This window comes from Chelonia mydas, chromosome 4 (assembly GCF_015237465.2).
Source record: "Chelonia mydas isolate rCheMyd1 chromosome 4, rCheMyd1.pri.v2, whole genome shotgun sequence".
Lineage (NCBI taxonomy): Eukaryota > Metazoa > Chordata > Testudines > Cheloniidae > Chelonia > Chelonia mydas.
The window spans coordinates 135,679,086-135,701,615 of NC_057852.1; the positions used below are offsets into that span (position 1 = coordinate 135,679,086).

The 22,530-nt window shown below is 47.8% G+C and overlaps 1 protein-coding gene across 1 annotated transcript in view; it reads right to left on the reverse strand.

The window, feature by feature from the left end:
- Window positions 1-22,530, reverse strand: part of GFRA4 (GDNF family receptor alpha 4) — a 134,418-nt gene that overhangs the window by 48,814 nt on the left and 63,074 nt on the right. Inside the window, exon 2 of the mRNA XM_037898360.2 lies at window positions 3,078-3,356. Within this exon, the coding sequence (XP_037754288.1) occupies window positions 3,078-3,356 (279 nt within the window). The remainder of the gene's footprint in view (window positions 1-3,077; window positions 3,357-22,530) is intronic.

Sequence of the window (22,530 nt, forward strand, 5' to 3'; positions counted from 1 at the left end):
TTAAGTCTCGTAGCCACTGGGGAGTTAGATAATGATTATTTGCCTCATTAGACAGATGGAGAAACTGAGGTATGAAGCAGTAAAGAGATTTACTAGAGGTTAGAAAGCAGAACTGAAGCACAGTTAGGAAAAGAACCATCTATAAGTACCTATATGGGAAGGGATCTAATGTAGCAGAAAAGGCATAACAAAATCTAATGGCTGGGAGCTAAAGCCAGACAAAATCAGGTTAGAAATAAGATGGATGTTTTTAACAGTGAGGGTAATTAACCATTGGAACAACTTATCAAGGGCTCTGGTGGATTCTCCACCAATGAGTGTCTTTAAATCAAGATGTATGAAACAAACAAATAAACTCTAGCTCATCTAGAAGATATGGGCTTCATGCAGGAATCATTGGCTGAGATTGCTATACGATCACAATGGTCCTTTCTAGCCTTAAAATGTATAAATCTATGACCCCTGATCTCCTGGCTCCCAGTTTCCGTGCTTTACCCACACAGAGTATCTCCTGTGTTTTGGATTTCTTTCCCAGTGCTGGAAACACAAACACAACATCCCTGTGCTAATGTGTGAGTTGTGGCCAGGTGGTATCAGCACAGGCCAGGGATGGCGGTGGAGCGGGGGGGCAGGAACACCCATATTCTGTCACTGATGCTTTCTGCAGCCTTGGGAAAAATCACTTAATAATAATTCATTCCCCACCCCACAGCTGGGGAGAAATGAACCCAAGTGAATTTGGGGCTGGATCCCAAGTGCCTTCCACATGGAACTCCCAGAGAAGTCGTTACAATGCAGGCTGCAAGCTCTCTGGGGTAGGGATTGTTTTCAGTGGATGTTGGTAAAGAGCCCAGAATGATGGAGCCTGACTGGGGTCTCTGGGCACTATGTCATAATGATCATAGGTAAAGGGGGCAATGCAGAATTAGACCAAAGGCTTGGAAGATGAAATGGTTCAGCTGATGCAGCTGGGATAGCAGCTCTGCACACATACCCCTACCCCCAGGGCTCACCTTAGCTTGAGGCATGATGTAGCCACTCTGATATCATAGAATCACAGAATCATAGAATATCAGGGTTGGAAGGGACCTCAGGAGGTCATCTAGTCCAACCCTCTGCTCAAAGCAGGACCAGTCCCCAACTAAATCATCCCAGCCAGGGCTTTGTCAAGCCTGACCTTAAAAATATTTAAGGAAGGAGATTCCACCACCTCCCTAGGTAACGCATTCCAGTGTTTCACCACCCTCCTAGTGAAAAAGTTTTTCCTACTATCCAACCTAAACCTCCCCCACTGCAACTTGAGACCATTACTCCTTGTTCTGTCATCAGCTACCACTGAGAACAGTCTAGATCCATCCTCTTTGGAACCCCCTTTCAGGTAGTTGAAAGCAGCTATCAAATCCCCCCTCATTCTTCTCTTCCGCAGACTAAACAATCCCAGTTCCCTCAGCCTCTCCTCATAAGTCATGTGTTCCAGTCCCCTAATCATTTTTGTTGCCCTCCGCTGGACGCTTTCCAATTTTTCCACATCCTTCTTGTAGTGTGGGGCCCAAAACTGGTCACAGTACTCCAGATGAGGCCTCACCAATGTCGAATAGAGGGGAACAATCACGTCCCTCGATCTGCTGGCAATGCCCCTACCTATACATCCCAAAATGCCATTGGTCTTCTTGGCAACAAGGGCACACTGTTGACTCATATCCAGCTTCCCGTCCACTGTAACCCCTAGGTCCTTTTCTGCAGAACTGCTACCGAGCCATTCGGTCCCTAGACTGTAGCGGTGCATTGGATTCTTCCGTCCTAAGTGCAGGACTCTGCACTTGTCCTTGTTGAACCTCATGAGATTTCTTTTGGCCCAATCCTCTAATTTGTCTAGGGCCCTCTGTATCCTATCCCTACCCTCCAGTGTATCTACCTCTCCTCCCAGTTTAAGTGTCATCTGCAAACTTACTGAGGGTGCAATCCACACCATCCTCCAGATCATTTATGAAGATATTGAACAAAACTGGCCCCAGGACCGACCCTTGGGGCACTCCACTTGATACCAGCTGCCAACTAGACGTGGAGCCATTGATCACTACCCATTGAGCCTGACAATCTAGCCAACTTTCTATCCACCTTATAGTCCATTCATCCAGCCCATACTTCTTTAACTTGCTGGCAAGAATACTGTGGGAGACCGTGTCAAAAGCTTTGCTAAAGTCAAGGAACAACACGTCCACCGATTTCCCCTCATCCATAGAGCCAGTTATCTCGTCATAGAAGGCAATTAGATTAGTCAGGCATGACTTGCCCTTGGTGAATCCATGCTGACTGTTCCTGATCACTTTCGTCTCCTCTAAGTGCTTTAGAATTGACCTTGCTAACACCATTCTAGACAGTGGTAGTAGCGGGGCTGAAGTATGTCTACACTAGACACTCTGCAGCTACAACGCTGTAGTGTAGACTCTTACCACAGCAATGGGAGGGGGTCTTCTGTTGCTGTAGCAAATCCACCTCCCTGAGAGGCAGTAACTAGGTTGAAGGAAGAATTCTTCTGTCAACTTAGTGCTGTCTCCACCAGGGCTTAGGTCGGCTTAACTACGCCACGCAGGGAGTGAATTTTTCTCACCCCTGAGTGAAGTCACTGGAGCAACCTAAGATTTAGGTGTAGACCCGACCTGAGTGGCCCAGGGGACTGACTGCAGAGCCTGTCATATCTAAGTCACTGCTGGTCCACTGAAGGATCCAAAAGTCTCTATCATTGGATGTGGCTGGTGGGAAACCTGGGAGAAATGGGTAGGTGGGTCTCAGCTCAGATCCGAGCGGGCATGAAAAACCACCACCGGAGCCAGCACTAACTGCAAACCAGGTGGGCGTCTCAGCAGAGAGGCCAGCATCTGGATGGCGACTCAACTTGTCTGGAGAAGGTTTCACTCTGCTCACATCAAGTGGGGAGGAAGCTAGCCCGGCTGCTGCCTAAGCGGATCCTGTTCTGTGGCTAGAAGGAGCTGGAGCTGGAGTGTTTCACCAACCCAAATTTCCTTTTTAAGACCCTATTTAGAGAACCCTCCCGCGGAGACGTGGCACCGACTGACCTTCCATCAGGGTGTGGTGGATGCTCCAATAGACACTCAGGCAATGTTTCTCCTTTTTCATGCCCCGTTTGCACTTGCAGCCATAGAGCTGGCTGGACAGCAGGGCCGTCACCGTGCTCCGGCACTGGTTCTTGGCGTCTGGCCCCAGTTTGTTGGCGCCGTTGCCCGCAATGCATTGCCGGAGGGTCCGGAACTTGGAGCTGCAGCTGGGATCATTGGTGCAGGACTCCCCGGCCTGCAGGCAATCTCTGCCCGAACTCACGGCTTCTGTCATGCCTTCTGCAAGAGAACGAGAAAGAGAGAGAGTCATGGTGTGATGCTCCCAGATTGAAGATCAAAGCAATTCAACAACATCTCCCACTTTCCGGGCCAAGCTCTGAATAAGCCTTTGCTTAAATACACAAGCCCTGTGGCCTGGCTTCCCCAAAGATCACCAAACACCTTACAAACAATGGGCCCGCTCATGAAGTCCTTACTCAGCCAGATCTCCCATTGACCTCAAGGGCACAAGTCCAAACTGCAAAATCAGGACTTCAATATACAGTCACCTCCCCTCCTGCTGAAATGCACCTACAGTGGAATGCAGCAGCTGCGTAGCAGGGTGTAGCAACACCACCCCACAGCCTCCCAAAGCTGCCCATGCAGCTCTACAGATTCACCTACAGGGGAACCGGGCGGGCAATGTGCCCCCTTTGCCCCACACTGGCAGAGGAAAAGCCCCAGGAATGAACCGAGGCTATGTCTTCTTTCCCTATTTTGTGACCCATGGAAATCGCAGAGCTCCACTGAAGTCAAAGGCGATTTACACCAGTGGAAAATCTGGCTTTTTGACTGTAGTATCCCAGATGAAAGGCAGTGGATCAGCCCTGCAAGGCTCCGTGCCCTGGCAATCCATTGCATGGACAGACCTACTGCATTGCTGCTGATTCCCCTCTGTCTCCCAGCAGCTGAGTGTGGTGCGGCTGCCTTGCCTGCCATGGGGAGGGCAGCGGCGTACGCGAGAGGAGAGGAGACTCAGATCCCTTCGCATGCATGTGTTCTCGCTCTCACGCATTCAGTGGGGTGGCAGACGGGAAAATTCTCCAAAGGTTCAAAAGGCATTGGGTGAATGCAGCCTCAGTAACCGCGGGGAGATTTGGATGTGCAGCGGGCAAGCCCCAGGTGTGCGACGACTGGGTCAGCATATGTTCCAGGGGCAGGCCAGTTTGTCACTGGCTAGCCATTAGGATTGCTCCAGGGCTCGTCCCTGGTTCAATCATTTCCAATGCCTTGGCAGAGGGCAGCAGGTCTCGAGTTTTCCCCTCTGAGGGTATGTCTACATCGCAGTGGGAAGTGTACGTCCCAGCTCCTGGGGACGTATCCACAATATCTCCGATCAAGCCAGCTTGCTAAAAATAGCAGCATCACTGCGGTTGCACCGGGGGGACAAGGGATGGGCTAGCTGCCCTGGGGACGTACCTGCGGTTTCAGACAGGATCACACTCAGCGCACCTAACTCATCTCGCTCCCTGTGCGGCGACTTTAGAGCTAAGACCAAATGTGCAAAATTTCATCCCAAAAGGAATTAGTCCGCGTCACATGAGCAACTGGCAAAGGTGGGTTGGAATGGATGGTGGGACCCAGTATGAACTCCAGCAGAGACTCACCATGCCGGGTATAAACACAGACAATCTGCAAAGACCGTACGGTACTTTGGGAGCCTACTTAAAATAAATCAAACATTCGCAGATTGAAACATTTGCCTACAAAATATAAAGTGAATATGTTCTCAAGCTGAGACCCATTCACATGAACAGAGAGACCAGGAGCAATATTTACAGATCAGTGCCCCGAGTGCTGGTGCTTTCTGTTTACGATGCCGGAACTGGAAGCTACTTTAACTGGGATGTTACAAATGACCCATTCTATAATCACGTCATTTAATAACTAAAGGATCTGGGGGATTTTTATTGTTAGCGGTGTCTTTGCTGGTGAGACAACATAACGTCACATTTCCCCAAGCGTGGCCCTCAGGAGTCATTTTATACAATGTAAAAAAAGAGTCTCTCTAAGAAAAATCTCTGTACCTTACAATATGGATGATGCGTCTTAACCTGCCCATGAGTGAAAGGGATGTAAGAACATAAGAATGGCCATACTGGGTCAGACCAAAGGTCCTTCAAGCCCAGTATCCTGTCTTCCGACTGTGGCCAATGCCAGATGCCCCAGAGGGAATGAACAGAACAGGGAATCATCAAGTGATCCATCCCTTTTTGCCCATTCCCAGCTTCTGGCAAACAGAGGCTAAGGACACCATCCCTGTCCATCCTGGCTAATAGCCATTGATGGACCCATCCTCCATGAACCTATCTAGTTCTTTTTTGAACCCTGTTATAGTTTTGGCCTTCACAACATCCTCTGGCAAAGAGTTCCACAGGTCGACTGTGCACTGTGTGACAAAATGCTTCCTTTTGTTTGTTTTAAACCTGCTGCCTATTAATTTCATTTGGTAAATCCAAGTTCTTGTGTTCTGAGGAGGAGTAAATAACACTTCCTTATTTACTTTCTCCACACCAGTCATGATTTTATAGACCTCTACCATATCCCTCACATAGTCGTCTCTTTTCCAAGCTGAAAAGCCCCAGTCTTATTAATCTCTTCTCATATGGCAGGTGTTCTATACCCCTAATCATTGTTTTGCCCTTTTCCGTTCCAATATATCTTTTTTGAGATGGGGCGACCAGATCTGCACGCACTAAATCAGATCTTCCTTGCCAAGGATGAGCAAGTTCACGGTCTTGCTTTCACCATGTTCTTTGAGGGGTCTCTCTTAACACAGTTCTACCTAATGATTTGTACACTGCTGCCCATCACCATGGTATGTGAGTGCCAAATTCAGATCACTGGCATTTGGGCCACGGATATGTCTTTTTTTTTCCTGCTGCCTCTTTGTTGTAGCAGAACTTTCAGCTCCCTTCTCTCTTTATTTGTGTATTTTGAAAGCCCTTTTGCCTGTATTATTCCCTTATCTTAGTGCCAATTCCACACTGTTACTGTGGGCAGGTGGGGTCAGAAGTTTATTTTCACATCCTGTATATGGCTATATAATATACCTGACCTGATTTTGATTTCGGATCGCCTTCTGACCTCACATCAGAGTAGCTTTCCTGCCCTGCTCAGAGGAAAATGGTCACCCAAATCCTCCACTAGGTGGCAGTAGCCTTTTACTGTCTTTCTAGTTTAATTGAAAGGCTTTTACTTAATTCACTCAAGCGTTGATGAGAGAAGCCAGAAAGCACAAGATCCTGAAGTCCTCTGTTTATCCATGGACACCTACCCCCGGCAACATGCCTCCACTCTGATTTGCAGGGCCAAAGGGTGCTGTGAGTCTCCAGCCCCATCCCACCAAGATTCCCAGCTCATTCTGGGAGTTTTGTAGTGTGGACACCTGCCTAGTGGGAGCTGGGCTAACACTATCAACTGGTCTCATGGAAGGGCCACCAAACAGCCCGTTAGATGATCCTGGTTTTCATATACCAACCGTGAAATTCAAACTGGTTAGTGGATACTGATACGTCTATTAGCAGCAAAATACTTAATACTTGGAAAACTAACCTCCCGTTTATTCAGAAAGGTCCAAAAAAATGGTCAAACATGGAGAAGAGAACTACAAAACGGGGGGAGGAGGGGGAAACACATAGACACCAAATATTGGTCCCCCAAGGATGCAGTCGTGCAGTTGTGAAGTTACCTGGCTCATCTGTATTGTCGTTACCAATGTTAAGATTACATTTGTAGCTTGTGTATGTTGATTTGTGTGGTCAGGTGCTCACGTGTACATGAGGACAGAGCCCTTTACAGACAGCAACTGTTCATTTCACATGTGCCGGTGGAATAATGATGATGCTATCATGACTGGTTCATGTGCATCGAGTGCACTGCCCTGAACAAAGAGAATCAGTATTGCTCAATTTTGTGTCATAGTCACCATACTGCTAAGGCTACGAGAGAGTCTCTTTTAGCATAAGTGCTAGAGGCAAGAGGATTTGGCTTCTATCCCCACCCATTCCGTGAAGCTCACAGTTATTGTGACGGGCAGTGTATTGTGACCCCCCTGCAGGGGTCGTCAGCCAATGATTTGTTACAATACCAAATGCTTGAAGGTGGTGTACAAAAATAATGAATAGGTTGCCTTGTCATGAAAGGGACTGTGGAGAAGCATATTATTATGCAAAGACAGACATGAAATACACCAGCTCCCTAGTATGCTGTGAAAAGCACAACAGAACCAGCAACATGTAAGGCCCCTTTCACATTGTGAAAGCGAACCAGTGAAGGGTTGTTCCCAGAACCTCCTCCAGTGCGGTGTCCAGCCCACTTTTAAATAACCCACGTGCTGGAGCTTCCACCAGTCCCCTCTGGGAGACTGTTGCACACTCCAGTGTTTCTTTATAGCCACCCCCGCCGTACACATTGCATGGCTCATGCTGCTTGGCTGATTGTTTTACTGAATTAGGTCAGAGCAGCCAACACAAGTGGACGCTGATTGATAATGATTGTTAGGAGTAGCGCTCGGTGAAATGAGAGATTTGGTGTAAAAACAGGCTTGAAACTCCAGAACAAAACACGCAGATAATGAAACAGCTACACAGGACAGCTTGGTCGGTTGTTACTAACAATCCTCCTGGACAGGGAGATGTTTGCTCTTTGGTGAGAGTGGCTCAGCAACCGAACTCATGAGGTTCTCAGAGCAACACCAGCCGGTTGGGGCAGCAGCAGGAGCTTGTACAACGAAAGAGGGTTTGCAGCAGCATTTAGGCTGCTGCTGTCCTGAGACCACTGCCCATCAAGTTGACCAATGCTGTCTCATTATTTCCTGGTCTGTCTGCACCTAGCTGCTGGCTCTTGTCTTAGACTTGGATTGTAAGCTCTTTGGGGTGGGGCTGTCTTTTTGTTCTGCGTTCGTACAGCGCCTAGCACAACAAATGCTATCACACTTGCTAAGTGTGTCCCTCACCCCCTAGTGGCCGGACCACATAGAAGATAGTTGACTACTTCTACCAACTAATGAAATGACCCCTTTAGCACAAGTGGTTAGAAGACTCTGATCCAAAGCCCACTGTAGCCAATGGAAAGCTTTTCATTGACTTCCACAGGCTTTAGATGAGACTCTTGAAAGGTCCTATGTTCAGTTCCTGCTGTTGACAGATCCGCTCCACACAGTGCTAACCAGGGTAGTGCCATGCATGAGTGATCCACGTACTACGAAGAGCAACATGCGTGAATGCAAAACTTTTTCAGCCAGGATTACAAGACAACACCAGTTATCCATGCTTTCTTATTCCCAGGTGCCTAAATATTTCTAAGGATCTGGGCCCTCTCCTCCATTGAAGTCAATGGGAATTAAGCGCCTAAATACCTTTAAGGATCTGGGCCTCGGTACCTGCATGCCCAGAATTTGGCATGATGGATCCTCACACACCTGGAGAAAAAACATTTATGTGCTGATGACTGTGCCCTGGTTGCTCACTCAATCGATCAATGACATTCTATTTATAACTCATCTCTTTGCTCATGCAGTTCACCGCTTCGGTTTCACAATTAGCCTAAAGAAAACCAAAGAGTTGTACTGAACTTGCCAGGGATACACACGCCCACCCAATTATTAACACCACCACCACTCCTCTCAAGTCCGTGGGTAAGTTTTGTTGCCGATGGAGCATGCCAGCACAGAGTGCCACAACGGATTACGGAATTACCCCTCGCACAGCCAAGGCGAGCTCGGCATCTGGAATGTTGTTGGCTGCCTTTGCAACAATTGGGGTCTCAGAATAAACACGAAGCTAAATGTCTATTGGGCAGTTGTGCTAACAACATATCACCACCATATCAGTTCCAGATGCGCCATCTTCATGCTGTCTGCAGGGTCAAATTGTAGGACAAGATTCCTAACACCTAAATCCTTAATTGTTGTCAGATGTCCAGTGTTCAAAGCATGCTCATAACAGCTCCAACTATGTTGGTCTAGGCATCTTGTTCATATGGCCAACTCAAGAACCCCCAAGGCCATATTTTGGTTGGTTAAAGTGAGGTTGGTTAAAGTAAGGCACCTGCTCTCATGGTGATGAGTACAAATGGTATAAAGATACACTGAAGTCAAACTTGAAAGCTTTGAGCAGGGGGTTGGACTAGATGACCTCCTGAGGTCCCTTCCACCCCTGATCTTCTATGATTCTATGTCAGGTTGATCCCAGTACCTGGGAAGCAACAACGCATGACAGAGCAAGGTGGAGATAAATTTGTCATGTTGCCATTACACCCAGCTTCCAAGCAGTTATTAACACACGCGAAAAACATGAACAGCACGAAGCAAGGATACAACAATCTGCAATGGTCATGGACAAATTGTGTGTGTCCCACATGCAACTGTGTTTGCGGTTCTTGCACCGGCCTGGTCTCCCACATACTCCTTCATTGATAGCGTTCGCTGAATTCTCATATGTGTACACCAACATGAGATTCCATCCAGCCATCCTATAGGGGCCAAGTCTCTTCTATCCAATCCCTTTTCACCCTGAGGAGTTATTTACACCTCTTCAAAGGGCATATAGGATGTTACCATTGCAAATGGAGACATGAAGGACTCCAAATGATGCAAGGGAATGGAGACTCAAGCCTTTGACTTCTGTTGAGATTAATAATCCCTATCTTGCATAACGCTTTTCATCTGTAGATCTCAAAGCACTTCAAAAAGGAAACAACTATCATTATTCCTATTTTACAGATGGGGAAGGAAAAGCATAGAAAGGTGCAATGATTTGCCCGTGGTCACACAGGAAGTCCGAGAGAGCTGGGATAATGCAAGTCCAGTGCTTTATCCACTGGGCTTTATGTGATTTTTTTTACCCTGGGAGATATAACAAGTGATAGCACCTGTACCATCACAGATCTACCAAGCATCATGCAAAGACAGGGTCAGTACAGACACAGGGGGAAGTGCGCCCTCTATTGAACCAATAGCATCACTTTCTGCAGCACCTGTACCTTCCCTGACATTTCCCGTTCTATGGCCTGATCAGATCTGACCCTGCTTAGCTCATGTGGCGAGAGCCACAGGTAGTTGTTAAACCATGTAGGGATGTCCTGACATCAGACAAGTTCTCAGAGGCTGCCCTGCAAAGTTATATTCACACCATCGGATACTGATGTGGCATTACCTCAGAGCATTGTCTGTGCTGGGTCTTAGTCCAAGAAGGATACTTGAACGCAGCCCCCGGCTCGATGCAGCCACTCATCTGTTACATGCAGGTTATGAAGAAGAGCTCGGTGTAAGCTTAAAAGCTTGTCTCTGTCACCAACACAAGTTGGTCCAATAAAAGATATTACCTCCCCCACCTTCTCATGCAGGATATGAATCAGGATTCTTTATTCCAGACACCAACATAAGAAACACACTCCCTGGTAGCTACATTGTGTACAAGGATCGAATACAGTCCAGCTCAAGGTCTTTTCTTTCTCCCTGACAGACTTCAGCGGACACATGACAGATGCATTCCTCCTGGCTGCTGGCCACCCAGCAGGGCACTTGTCTGTCTCATTAGTGCATGGAGTAAAGAATCTCAAATTTTATTTTGCAGTGAGCTTGATTGTTGCCTTGTGGTAGCTCTGCCTCACCTGGGTTATGTTCTAGCTGCTCCATGGAGCTGTTCCACTTTCATGCAGAGCTGGGGGATAGAGCTGAGAGAATAATGATTTTTTTCTGTTCATGGACAGTTCCAAAAAAACCCTCATTTTTGGTCCAAGCGAAAAGGAGATTTTTCAGAATTTTTTTACCTGAACTGAAAAGTCAAACAAACAAGCAAAAAGACGGCTTTGATTGGAAATAAAATGTTTCATTTCAGTTTTAACTCTTTTAAAATGTTTGACTTTTTAACAATAAAATTGAAGGACGTTTCAAAAGAAAAAGGGATTTTGTTCCCCCAAAGAAAATGTCAAAGCTAAATATTTTGACTCTTTCAGAATATTTTTTTGTACGAACCATTGAGCAAAACCAAAATAAATTCACCAAACATGTTGGTGTCACCTCATCTGCATTTTTCACCAAAAAAAGGTTTGCCCAGCACAACCCTGGGACCCTCCCTAGTGTACATTTCCATAGGACCTTGTAAGAACTTATACTCAGCAAGTTCTCCAATGTACTGTGTCAAGCTCAAAATCCAGATCCAGTCTCTTTTCACTGTCATAATCTTTCTCCCCACATTTGCTAGTGACTGAAACTGTCCTGCCTCCATGTCACTGCATGCTGCGACCGTATCAAATTGCACAAACTAAGCTTGGTCTACACTTTATTAGAGCATCGGGGAAGCCCGGATGCTGTGGGAAGCGATGCTCATGATCTAGCGCTCTTCCTTGCGAGTCAAAACCAGCCCAATGCTTCAGACAGGTGCTGTCTTTCGGGTGAAGCGGAACATTGGCAACCTGCCGGGGATGGGCACTGATCTTTCACCCTCGCCCTCTCAGGATTTGAGGAGCGGTTCTAAATGTCTGGCAGACAGTTGTGATAACAACACTTCTGTATGGTTGTGAGACGCGGACAAACATATCGCCTCCAAACTCGCTCAGTTCCGTATGCACCATCTGTTTTCAGGGTCAAATTAAAAATGCCACAGCACTTTTTGGAGCCGGAAGGGGTAGTTAGTGTTGGTGTCCCTGTTCAATTTCAATTTTAGGTATGCAGTAGGGGCTTCTCCTGCCTGGCATTAAACCCATCCACTGCCTCCGTTTACAGTCCATCTCACCAACAAACGGCCACATCCGTTGTTCTCAGAACACCACTCCTCTTCTGGGGGTAGTTTATTACCATAAAATACTCAATACTTCTCCAGGCTCCAGAGTAACAGCCGTGTTAGTCTGTATTCGCAAAAAAAAAAGGAGTACTTGTGGCACCTTAGAGACTAACCAATTTATTTGAGCATAAGCTTTTGTGAGCTACAGCTCACGAGCTGTAGCTCACGAAAGCTTATGCTCAAATAAATTGGTTAGTCTCTAAGGTGCCACAAGTACTCCTTTTCTTTCTCCAGGCTCACTCAGTCTTAGAAGTTTATAATGGTTCTCAGCTTCTACACAGCTCTCCCCATAGAGTCTTTCCAGGCCTTTCTGAGGGTTTCCCCTTCCTTATAGCCCTGCCTTCAGGCCCACAGTCCTTTTCAGGCCTTCTTGCTGGGACTTGCCATCTCAGAAGTTCCTGCTCCCTGGAAGTCACTGAGCTGAGTCTTCTCCCTGAAGAGTCTCATGTTTCTGGCAGTTCACATCCACTCCGATGTTCTCACCTCTACTGCCTGGGAGCTTTGGAGAGTTGTCTCCTCCCATCTTGTTCCCCCCCAGACTCTCTCCTTGAAGTATCTCAGAATCCCAACAAAAAGGTGTATTGGAATTGGAAAAGGTGCAAAGAAGGGCAACCAAAATGATTAGGGGGATGGGACAGCTTCCATCTAAGGAGAGATTAAAAAAAACAGGGACTATTCAGTTTAGAAAAGAGATAACAAAGGTAGGATATGATAGGGGTCTATAAAATTGTGAGCCGTATGGAGAAAGTGAATAAAGAAATGTGATTTATCCCTTCACACAACACGAGAACCAGGGATAACCCAATAAAATGAATAGGCAGCAGGTTTAAAACTTACACAAGGAAGTATTTCTTCACACAATGCACAGTCAACCTGCCAGTATTCTGTCTCGGGCACTGACCAGTGCCAGATGCTTGAGAGGGAATGAACAGTACAGGGTAATTTCAAGTCATCCACCCCCTGTCCCAACTTCTGGCAGTTGGAGGTTTAGAGACACCCGGAGCATGGGGTGGCATCCCTGACCATCTTGGCGAATCGCCATTGATGGACCTAACCTCCAAGAACTTGCCTAATTCTTTTTTGACCCCAGTTATAGTTTTGGCCTTTCGGGTCTTTGTCTCCCACTAGTGGATGGCCCACATAAATTTGTTTCTGAGTCTGCTATTGCTTTTGAATTAAGGGACTGGGCTCTTTAGTTCAAGCAGCAGAAGCACCTGCTTCCCCACTCCCGTGACCTGGGGTCAGTCCCTGCGTGTGGAACAACTAGGGCCATCATCCCATGTTTTAACCAAGGCTTCCTGCTTCTCAGGCTGTTTTTTCCGGCTGTGATGTCATAATGCTCCATCAGTGACATCACAGGACACGGAGTCTGACACAAACACAAGATAACTTCACCACTGGATGTGGCAGCAGGCAGAATCCAGGATAAAGGAGTGGGGGAAACGCTCGGAAGCAAGCACAGCTGGCTTAACAAAGGTTAAAGGGCGCCTTCACCTCCTGGGGAACAAATATTTGATCATGGGCTCTTCAATCTAGCAAAGATATAACAGGATCCAGTGGCTGGACATTGGAGCTAGACACATGCAGATGGGAAAGAAGGCACACATTTTTAACAGTGAGGGTAGTTAACCATAAGAAGAACTTGCCAAGGGTTGCAGTCGATTCTGCATCACCGGCAATTTTTAAATCAAGATCATGGGCGGCGGGTATCAAAGGCCAGGGCAGGATCAGCCTCCCCTGACCCAAGCCGTCGCCCTGCCCAGGTTCTGCCCAGAGGCCCCGCTCCCCTTCCCCTCTACTCTGAGGTTGGCAGGGTTCTGCTCCTGCCGGTGGCCTGGAGCTCAGGCACAGCGGGGGTCAGGGGCAGCCCTGGGGCTGGCTTGGGCGGGGGGGGTGTCAGGCCAGCAGCTGTGGAGGCCCTGGGGCCGGCCCAGTGCTGTGGGGCCCAGCAGCCCGGGGTGGTGCTGGGGGGTGCAGCATCCCAGGGCTGGGACAGGCGGCCTGGCGCCGGGGAGGGGGGTTTCCCAGTGCAGCTGGGGCATGTGGCTGCTGCGGCCACGGGTGGGGTGGGGGGGAGGGCAGCTCGGGGCTCCTCCGGCCATGGGGGTGTGAGGAAAGGGCGGCTTGGGGCTTCTCCGACACGGGGGAAAAGGGGAAAGATGACTAGGCTGGAAGGGGCAGGGCCAGCGGGCTAGCCTCCCCGAAGAGGGGCTTCACCCGCCGCCCATGATCAAGATTGATTTTTTTCCCTAGAAGACGGGCTCTAGTTCAAACAGTAATTATTTCAGGGAAGTTCTCTGGCTTGTATTATTGAGCAGATCACATCAGATGATCACCGTGGTCCCTTCTGGCCTTGGATTCTATGGAACAATAGCCAGGGAAATTAAGGGACTGACTGGCCGAGCAGGTTTGCTTTTGGCTGCAGCATTCTCTCTTCTCATGCTTACTCCAGTGTGAAAACACCTCTTCACGAGCTCAAGGCAAGAGGTCCCAGGAGACTCACTCTAGCAGTGTCCTAAGCACTTCCCTTCCCACATGCTGGGCACACAATTCCTTCCTTTGGCAGCTCCCTCTCATTCCTCAACCCCAGCCAGCCCGCCGGAGGAAAAGGAACAGCATTCTGACAAAGCCCGTCTCCAAGGACATGGGGGATGCTAGAGAACATCTGTCGCCAGGCGTTTACCGTGAAACCCTCTTTGGGATGGGGAACTGTGCTTCCGAGGGCACTGGGAACTCAAGGCAATGCCAGTCTGGGGAACACACAGAGTGTAGGAGAGAGAGAGACACACACACACACACACAGACAGACACACACACGCACGCACACACACATGCAGGGAATGAAAAAGGGTATGACCCAGGCTAACTATAAAAGCAGAGGCTGGCATTTTCAAAGGGTGGGGGGTCCGAAATGCAATAGAAACCGGGCAAAAGGAAGTTGAGAAGGATGGACTAGTGGTTAGAGCACAGTGTACAATGGAGGGTAGCTCTGTTCAATTCTCTGTGCCACCACAGACTTTACTGTATGATCTAACGCAAGCCTCTTAAGTGCAGATCCTCAAAAGTATTTCGGTGCCTAACTTCCATTGAAATCAACTGGGCCTTAGGCCATGTCTACACTACCCGCCGATCTGGCGGGTAGTGATCGATCTATCGGGGATCGATTTATCGTGTCTAGTGTAGACGCGATAAATCAATCCCCGATCACTCTGCCATCGACTCCGGAACTCCACCACGGCGAGAGGCAGAAGTGGAGTCTAGGGGGGAGTGGTGGCCGTTGATCCCGTGCCACGAGGACGCCAAGTAAGTGATTCTAAATCGATCTAAGGTATGTTGACTTCAGCTACGCTATTCTCGTAGCTGAAGTTGCGTATCTTAGATCGATCCCCCCCCCCCCCCAGTGTAGACCAGGCCAGTCTCTGTGTGCCTCAGTTCCCCAATCTGTAAAATGGGCATAGTAGCCCTGCCTGACAGGGGTATCGGGAGGATAAATGCATTGAAGATTGTGATGTGGTAGGTTACTCCAGTGAGTGGGGGCAATGTACTGAACATTAACAGGCACCAAACAACCTTAGGCTCTTTGAAAATCTCAACCTGAGCCCTGATGGATCCTCAGGCTGACAGGAGGAAGCAGCCAAGGAAAGAATGGAAAGGTGTAGGAGATGCTGCTCCCTCCTCAAAGGAGAAGTGAAGTGAAGTGAAGACACAGGGGAAGTGAAGTGAAGACATGGGAAGTGAAGTGAATGTATCTAGGTCTCACGGGCTGAGCTGTAAGTGGATTGCTTTATCAGCCTATCCATCACAGAGTTTTTTCAAGCAACTATTCTGACTGGCATAGCTAAGCACTTTGGGATCTTTTGGGATTAAAGCCTCCTTAGACACATGCATCCCCCGCATCTCAATTGACTCTGCATGCCACGAGAGTGTGAGTGTTCTAAAGAGACCGCGAGGATGTAAGTGAGCAAACAGCAGTGAAATGTGTGGCTTCCCTGTACACCTCCTCGCCCTTTCTACCCTATGCCCTTTCTATGCTATTGTAGCGTAGACACTTGGTACAGCAATGGAAGGGATTTTTTTTTCCGGTTGCTGTAGTAAAAACACCCCCTCAAGAGACAGCAGCTAGGTTGGTGGAAGAATTCTTCCCTCAACCTAGCAGAATCTCTACTGGGGCTTAGATCAGCTTAGCCAAGTTTCTCAGGGGCTGTGAATTTTCCAACACTGCTGAATAACATAGCGACGGCAACCTAAGTTTTAGGTGCAGGCCAGGCCTCTTTCCCTCTCAGCAGCTCTTGAGAAGAATGCTGTTACGCGGGGGAGTGCGCTGACCCTCTCAGGTTCTAGGAGGAAAGCGACATCCCAGGGGTTAACTTTTTCTAAATGTGATGTGGCCCCATGCGCGAAGATGCAGTGTGAAAAGAAAGCTCATTCAGAAGTAGAGCAAATTCTTTATCAGATAAGAAATAAAATGCTCTTTCCTTCTGTGGTTCTGCTTCTTTACCCAGCAGAAAGTGGGACGTTGACAAATTTATAGAGGGAGGAAGACATGAAAATGATGTTCGGGAAAAGTGTCAAGCAGTCCACTTTGATTTTCGAATGTTTCTGCTGACATGCGGGGAAATGCTGATATGAATCATGTCCTGTTCAGCAATACAGCTCACTCCATTTCTACGCATTACACTGTCTTAGATCTATGTTACATTTACAGCTCATTCAGGTCTATGGATTACATTTTGTAGGCCCTGGTCTAGCGAGCACTTAAGCACACACTTAAATTTAAACGTGTGAGCAATCCCATTGAGGCCAATCTGCGTTTCAGATCTCATTTCCTTTAATGGCTGTAAGAACCATAGGTAGAATCCTGACCTCACTGGAGTCAATGGGAGTTGTGTCATTTCACCCTCTCTTCCCTCCCCCAACTCAGAAGAGGCGAGCCCAATGAGCATCCCCTTTCATCTCCTGAAACATGCTTGGAATGTAACTTCAGGACACAAAGTCAACTCTTCTGAACAACGCTTCAGACATTTTAAGGGCTGAAGCGACCATCAGACCTGTGTAACACAGGCCAGAGAACTTCACGCAGTTACCTCTGGGATGAGCCTCATGACTCTGTTTGACTAAAGCACACCTTCCAGAAACGCACCCAGTCTTGATTTTAAGACGTCAAGAGATGGAAAATCCACCACGTCCCTGGGTAGTTTGTTCCAGTGGTTAATCAGCCTCCCTGTTAAAAATTATCCCTGTTCTTCCTATGTATAGCATTTGTATCCTTGGCTGAATTCTGCCGTCAAACCAAGAGGGAGTAAGATTTTGCTTCTACCATGACTCCTTACTCCTTACTCATTATAAGTAGCTTGACAGGACAGCATGAGTAAGTTTGCACAGTAAGTCCTTTATATTGGAATATTTAGCTTCTTGTTCAAATATTGGCATGGGTGACTCAGCACTTCAGCCTTCCAGGATACTGTTATGACAGGCATCACCAGGTCAACTGTTACACATAGTCTTCCAAGTCCTTTTTCTTAGTGTGTGAGCACGTTTTCAGTCTCAAAAAGACATAATGAGTTGTTAGTTTGGGGCAAGCTTCTGTGTAGAGATAAAGGCTATGGAAAGGGAGCAGTGTGAGCAACAAGAGATGCATCCGATGAAGTGAGCTGTAGCTCACGAAAGCTCATGTTCAAATAAATTGGTTAGTCTCTAAGGTGCCACAAGTACTCCTTTTCTTTTTGCGAATACAGACTAACACAGCTGTTACTCTGAAAGCAACAAGAGAGTTTACTCTCTGCCTTGGCCTCTGATTAGAGTCAACTCTTGAGGCAGACTCCCTGGGAACCAGATGCTGGTGTTGGGCTGAGATTCCTGGGAGCCCTGCATGCTGCTTGACCACTTCTGTTCCAGGACTGATGTACACATGTAAATAAAACAAGTTACACTAAGAATATACCCAGACCGCATCACTGATTTCTCCTTCACTGCGAAACTGACCTGCAAGATCCCAGACACCTACTACTTCTCGGCAGAGGGGTAACACTGGTGTCAGAAGAAGGTACAACTATTCTAAAGAACCAGAACTCAGTTTATCTAGATAGGGTCTTTGGGTGAGACTGTTAGAACCCAAGTCCTGCCTACTTTTGTGGACATTAAAACATATCACAGCGCTCTCCATAAGAGTAGAGATTTGTCCTGTTGTCCTACAACCCCAGCACCAGGACTTAACGGTGCAGCAGGTCCTCTGCTGAAATGGCTGGCTGTTCCCCATTGCAGAGGTGGGCGCGTTTTAGTGATGCAGTGTGTATAAAATGTATGAAGTGGTTTGGGATGGAAGGTCCTATCAGCACATCATCATATTAATGAATAACTAATTTGTGATTCTTTAAGATGTCTTGAGATGCGTGTGTGTGTGTGTGTTAAAAATATATAACAGCAGAACCTCATCTCGTCTCACCCCAATGTAAACCAGGAATAACTCTCCTGAAGTCAATAGAGGCAAACCTGGGTAAGTGAGAGATGGATCAAATTACACAGTAGCATGTGAATTCTGCTCCTCTCTCCTCACTGCAACAGGCTTAGTGAAGACCACAGTGCTTACCATTGGCAATGGCGGGAAGGAGCACCAATGGCCGCACTCCACTGCCTATGCAACTCCGGCCCGGCAGCCCCTCTGTCATGGCAGGGGGTGTGGCAGCAGGGCCAAAATTGAGCGAGTTGCATTGTGACCCGCTGCACAGGGGTCACCATGCCAAACCCGAGTTGGCTGTCCTGCCTCGCCACTGCTGTGGGTCTGCATCCCCCCGGGGCCCAGCCTGGCCTTGCCCTGCTCTCATCAGCTCATGTCCCCTCTCTGGGATGGGGAGTGATGCTGCATCTGGGCGGGCCAGGCTGGAAGGCGACGTGCTCGGGCCAGGGGCTGCTGCAGGTACATGGTCAAAAATTTCTGGGGGTGGCCCTGGTGAAGATATTGGGCCTGAGTCCTCCCATTTACACTGGTGTAAATCAGAAGTAACTTCACTGAAGTCAATAGAGTTCCACCAGTGTAAAACCAATGCTCAAGAGGAAGGCGATTACTCCTGTGCGTAAAGCAAGTAGGATTTTCCCCTCTAATCTACGTCATGTGGTCTGCAGCTCAGATAACATCTCTAGGTTCGTGTTATTCATTTCTTAAGAAGGCCTCAAGTTTCTGACGGGAGTAGAAAGACTCCGAGGTGACTGGTAGAGCTTGGAATGGGATATGAGCACACACTCCCTCGAGGCGGGTGATGGTGCCTCTGATATTCATACCCAGCCTTTCCCCTCCCTCCACTGCCTCATGCACAGTAGCCTCCATGCGGACCGCTGTGCACTGGGCCTGGGGCCTTGTGGAACCCAGATTTACAGCCAATGGTCTGAAGTGTCCCTCGTTTTAGATACACAAACAAGTGAGATGCCCTTGGCCCCTCAATCATGCTGAAGAAGTCCCAAGCCCTCAGAAGATCACAGAGGGAGGAGGAAATGAACCTGATGCTGTTCAGAAAATGGTTCTGACCCCAGAGTTTCCGAGGAGCCAGAAAAACCCGACATCTGGCTGTATATTCCCCACTGCATCTCTCGCTCTCACTCCCACATGGAGTGGCTCATTGCAGAATGGGTGTTGGTGGGATCAGAAGGCAGGCTCGGATACTTCTCCTGCATATGGTGCTCATGTCCTCCACAGATGCTTCCCTCCCTCACCTCTGGAGCTGGCTTCCACCTTACTACTCCCTGAGCGACTGACTGGGCAAACAGCCTCCACAGTGCGGCGCGTGCCCCAAGGCAGGTGTATTGCTGCCACAAAACCAGTCTCAAATGAGGGGCAGGGAATTAGCTCACTAGATCGCCACTGTGGGAGAAGAAGGATGGTCCAGTACTTAGGATGCTAACCTGGGACTCTAGAGACCTGGGTTCCTTTTCTAGCTCTGCCACAGACTCCCTGAGCGACCTTGGGCAAGCTCCATGCCTTGGTTACCTCTCTGCTCCATGAGGATAACAGCCCTGCTGTGAATCAATCACATACCACAGGAACTGGAATCAGAATTACTTGCTAGACACCATCAAGATAGGAGTCACCCACAGCAGCAGGAAGGTGGCTGTTACTTATTCATTTGTGCACCCCAGCATCTGTGGGAGATCCAGTTCCTCCTGCCCTCTCCTGGCCAAAAAACACAGGGGAGGGGTGAACAAGCCCATGCAGCATGGGTCTGCTTGCTTCCTGCATCTGCTGAACAGCCGTCAGCACCTGCTCTGGAAAGCAATTTTCTACTCACTGGAACATCTGTATGAGCAGAGCACATTCGGCTGCCCTTTCCCTCAGAAGCCAACAGCAAAACACCCATTGTCTTCAACAGGAGAAGACTCACCTGAAGATCAGCAACGTCTCCAAGGAAAGCAGGCCACCCATTGACTCTCCACCCATCGCCATTCCAATGAGCACCTATTTGGTTAGAGGTCTCCTCCAAGCAAGCAATGATCTAGCCCAGTGGTTCTCAAACTTTTGTACTGGTGACTCCTTTTACATAACAAGCATGTGTGTGTGACCCCCCCCTTTTAAATTAAAAACACTTCTTTACATATTTAACACCATTATAAATGCTGGAGGCTTTTATAAATATAAAGGGAAGGGTAACCACCTTTTTGTATACAGTGCTAAAACATTTTTTTTGGCCAGAGGCAAAATTTTTTCACCTGTAAAGGGTTAAGAAGCTAAGGTAACCTTGCTGGCACCTGACCCAAAATAACCAATAAGGGGACAAGACACTTCTAAATTTGGAGGGGGGGACAAAGGGTTTTGTTTGTTTGTGTAATACCTTTGCCAAAACCAGATTAAAAATGCAAGCCTTTTAACTTGTGTAAAGTTAGTAAGCAATTTAGCTAAAAAATGCTTTAAATTTTTTTGTTTGTTTTTTTGGCTTGTAAAATTTGCTGTGCTGAAGGAAATGTGTATTTTTGTTTTTGTGTAAGTGGGATCATTTTAAATCAAAAATCATTTTAAACCAAAAGCACAGCAGAATTTTTGGGTCAGGTGCCAGCAGGGTTACCTTAGCTTCTTAACCCTTTACAGATGAAAGGGTTTTGCCTCTGGCCAAAATTTTTTTTATAGCACTGTATACAAAAAGGTGGTTACCCTTCCCTTTATATTTATAACAGAGGCAAAGTCAGGTCTGGGGTGGAGGCTGACACCTCACGACTCCCTGAGGGGTCCCGGCCTCCAGTTTGAGAACCCCTGATCTAGCCCCAACCCTGCTTAGCTTGCAAAAATCTCAGCAAGTCCAAGAATAAGCCGGTAGAGCTGTGCACAAGTTGGAATGTGCATACGCAAGAAGTGAGTGATGAGTCTCTCCCTCCCCTGCCACGTACAAAACGGATGGGTGAAGGAACAACAGTGAAGCCCACCTCTTGGTGAACCCCCTGCAATGTCTGACGGAGTCACTGCATTCAGCGTCAATAATTAGTTCTGGTTTCCAAATTTTTTCTAAGTCAAACTTGAGCTATAGCAGACTTTTCGATGATTAATTTCTCCTTTGTTGCATTAGTTTTTTTTTTGAATGACTAAGTGGTGGATATGACCAGTTTTCACAAAGGCTGGGGAGGTTTTAATCACATATAATTCCACACTTGCTTATGCGATCTGCACTCTGTGCTTTAAGATGAATACAGAGCTAAGCAATTTCTCAATTATCCTCCCCCACTCCATTTTTCCCAGTGTGTTTTCTCCGCAAGTCACAAAATTCATTAAAGCAAAAGCTAAAAAAAAAAAAAAAAAACCCCTGAAGTTTTATGAAGACGAATGTTGTTGGCTAGAATAAAGGACCATTGATCCTTCTTCTGACTCTGTACAATCACTGGGCTTCAAAGAGTGCTCTTCATGCCACTTTGCAGTGAGATTTCGGGTTGAAGGGCATCACATTTATATTAGAGGCAAAGCTGGCTCGCTGCAGTTCAATTGCCTGGCACTTCCTGTTATCAGACCCACTTTTTAGTGGCTTATAAATTTGCCAAACATGAGCCATTTTGGCTGATCTTTTCCATGTTGGCTGCCTGCCTCAGGCAGGGGATGCAAAGACTGAGCTCGGATGGGGGGACGAGGGGTTAGGGGAGGCTGAGATGAGGAGCCCAGGGAGGCAGACTGGTCCCAGGAGCAGGGTTCTGGGAAGATTGGGACTTGGATGGGAAGCCTAATGGGGGAGACTGGGGTGAGGAGCCCAGGAAGGTGGAGACTGGGACTGGCTAGGTGAGGAGACTGAGAGGAGGAGACTGGGGCTGGGACACAGACTGGGATGAGGAACCGGTGGGGGATATGAGACAGGACTGGGAAAGGGATGGGTTAGAGAGAAAGGGGACGAAGGGGTCAAGTTTGGAGGGAATGGGCGGAAGGGTCTGTGACCATTAGACCACAGACTTGTCCAAAGCCTGGCACGGAACCCAAAATTCCTGAGTCTCACTGTTCCTCTGCTGTTAGCAAACAACTGTGAAGCTCAGTGGCAAAGTGTGTCAATGTGTGTCTAGCGCTGGTCAATATAGAGGATAACAACCTGCTCTTGCTACTAGATACTCTGTTAGCTCAAGAGGCAGAGATCTGTGGTATGGATCTAAAGGTTCCAGCTCTGCTGATGTCCCAC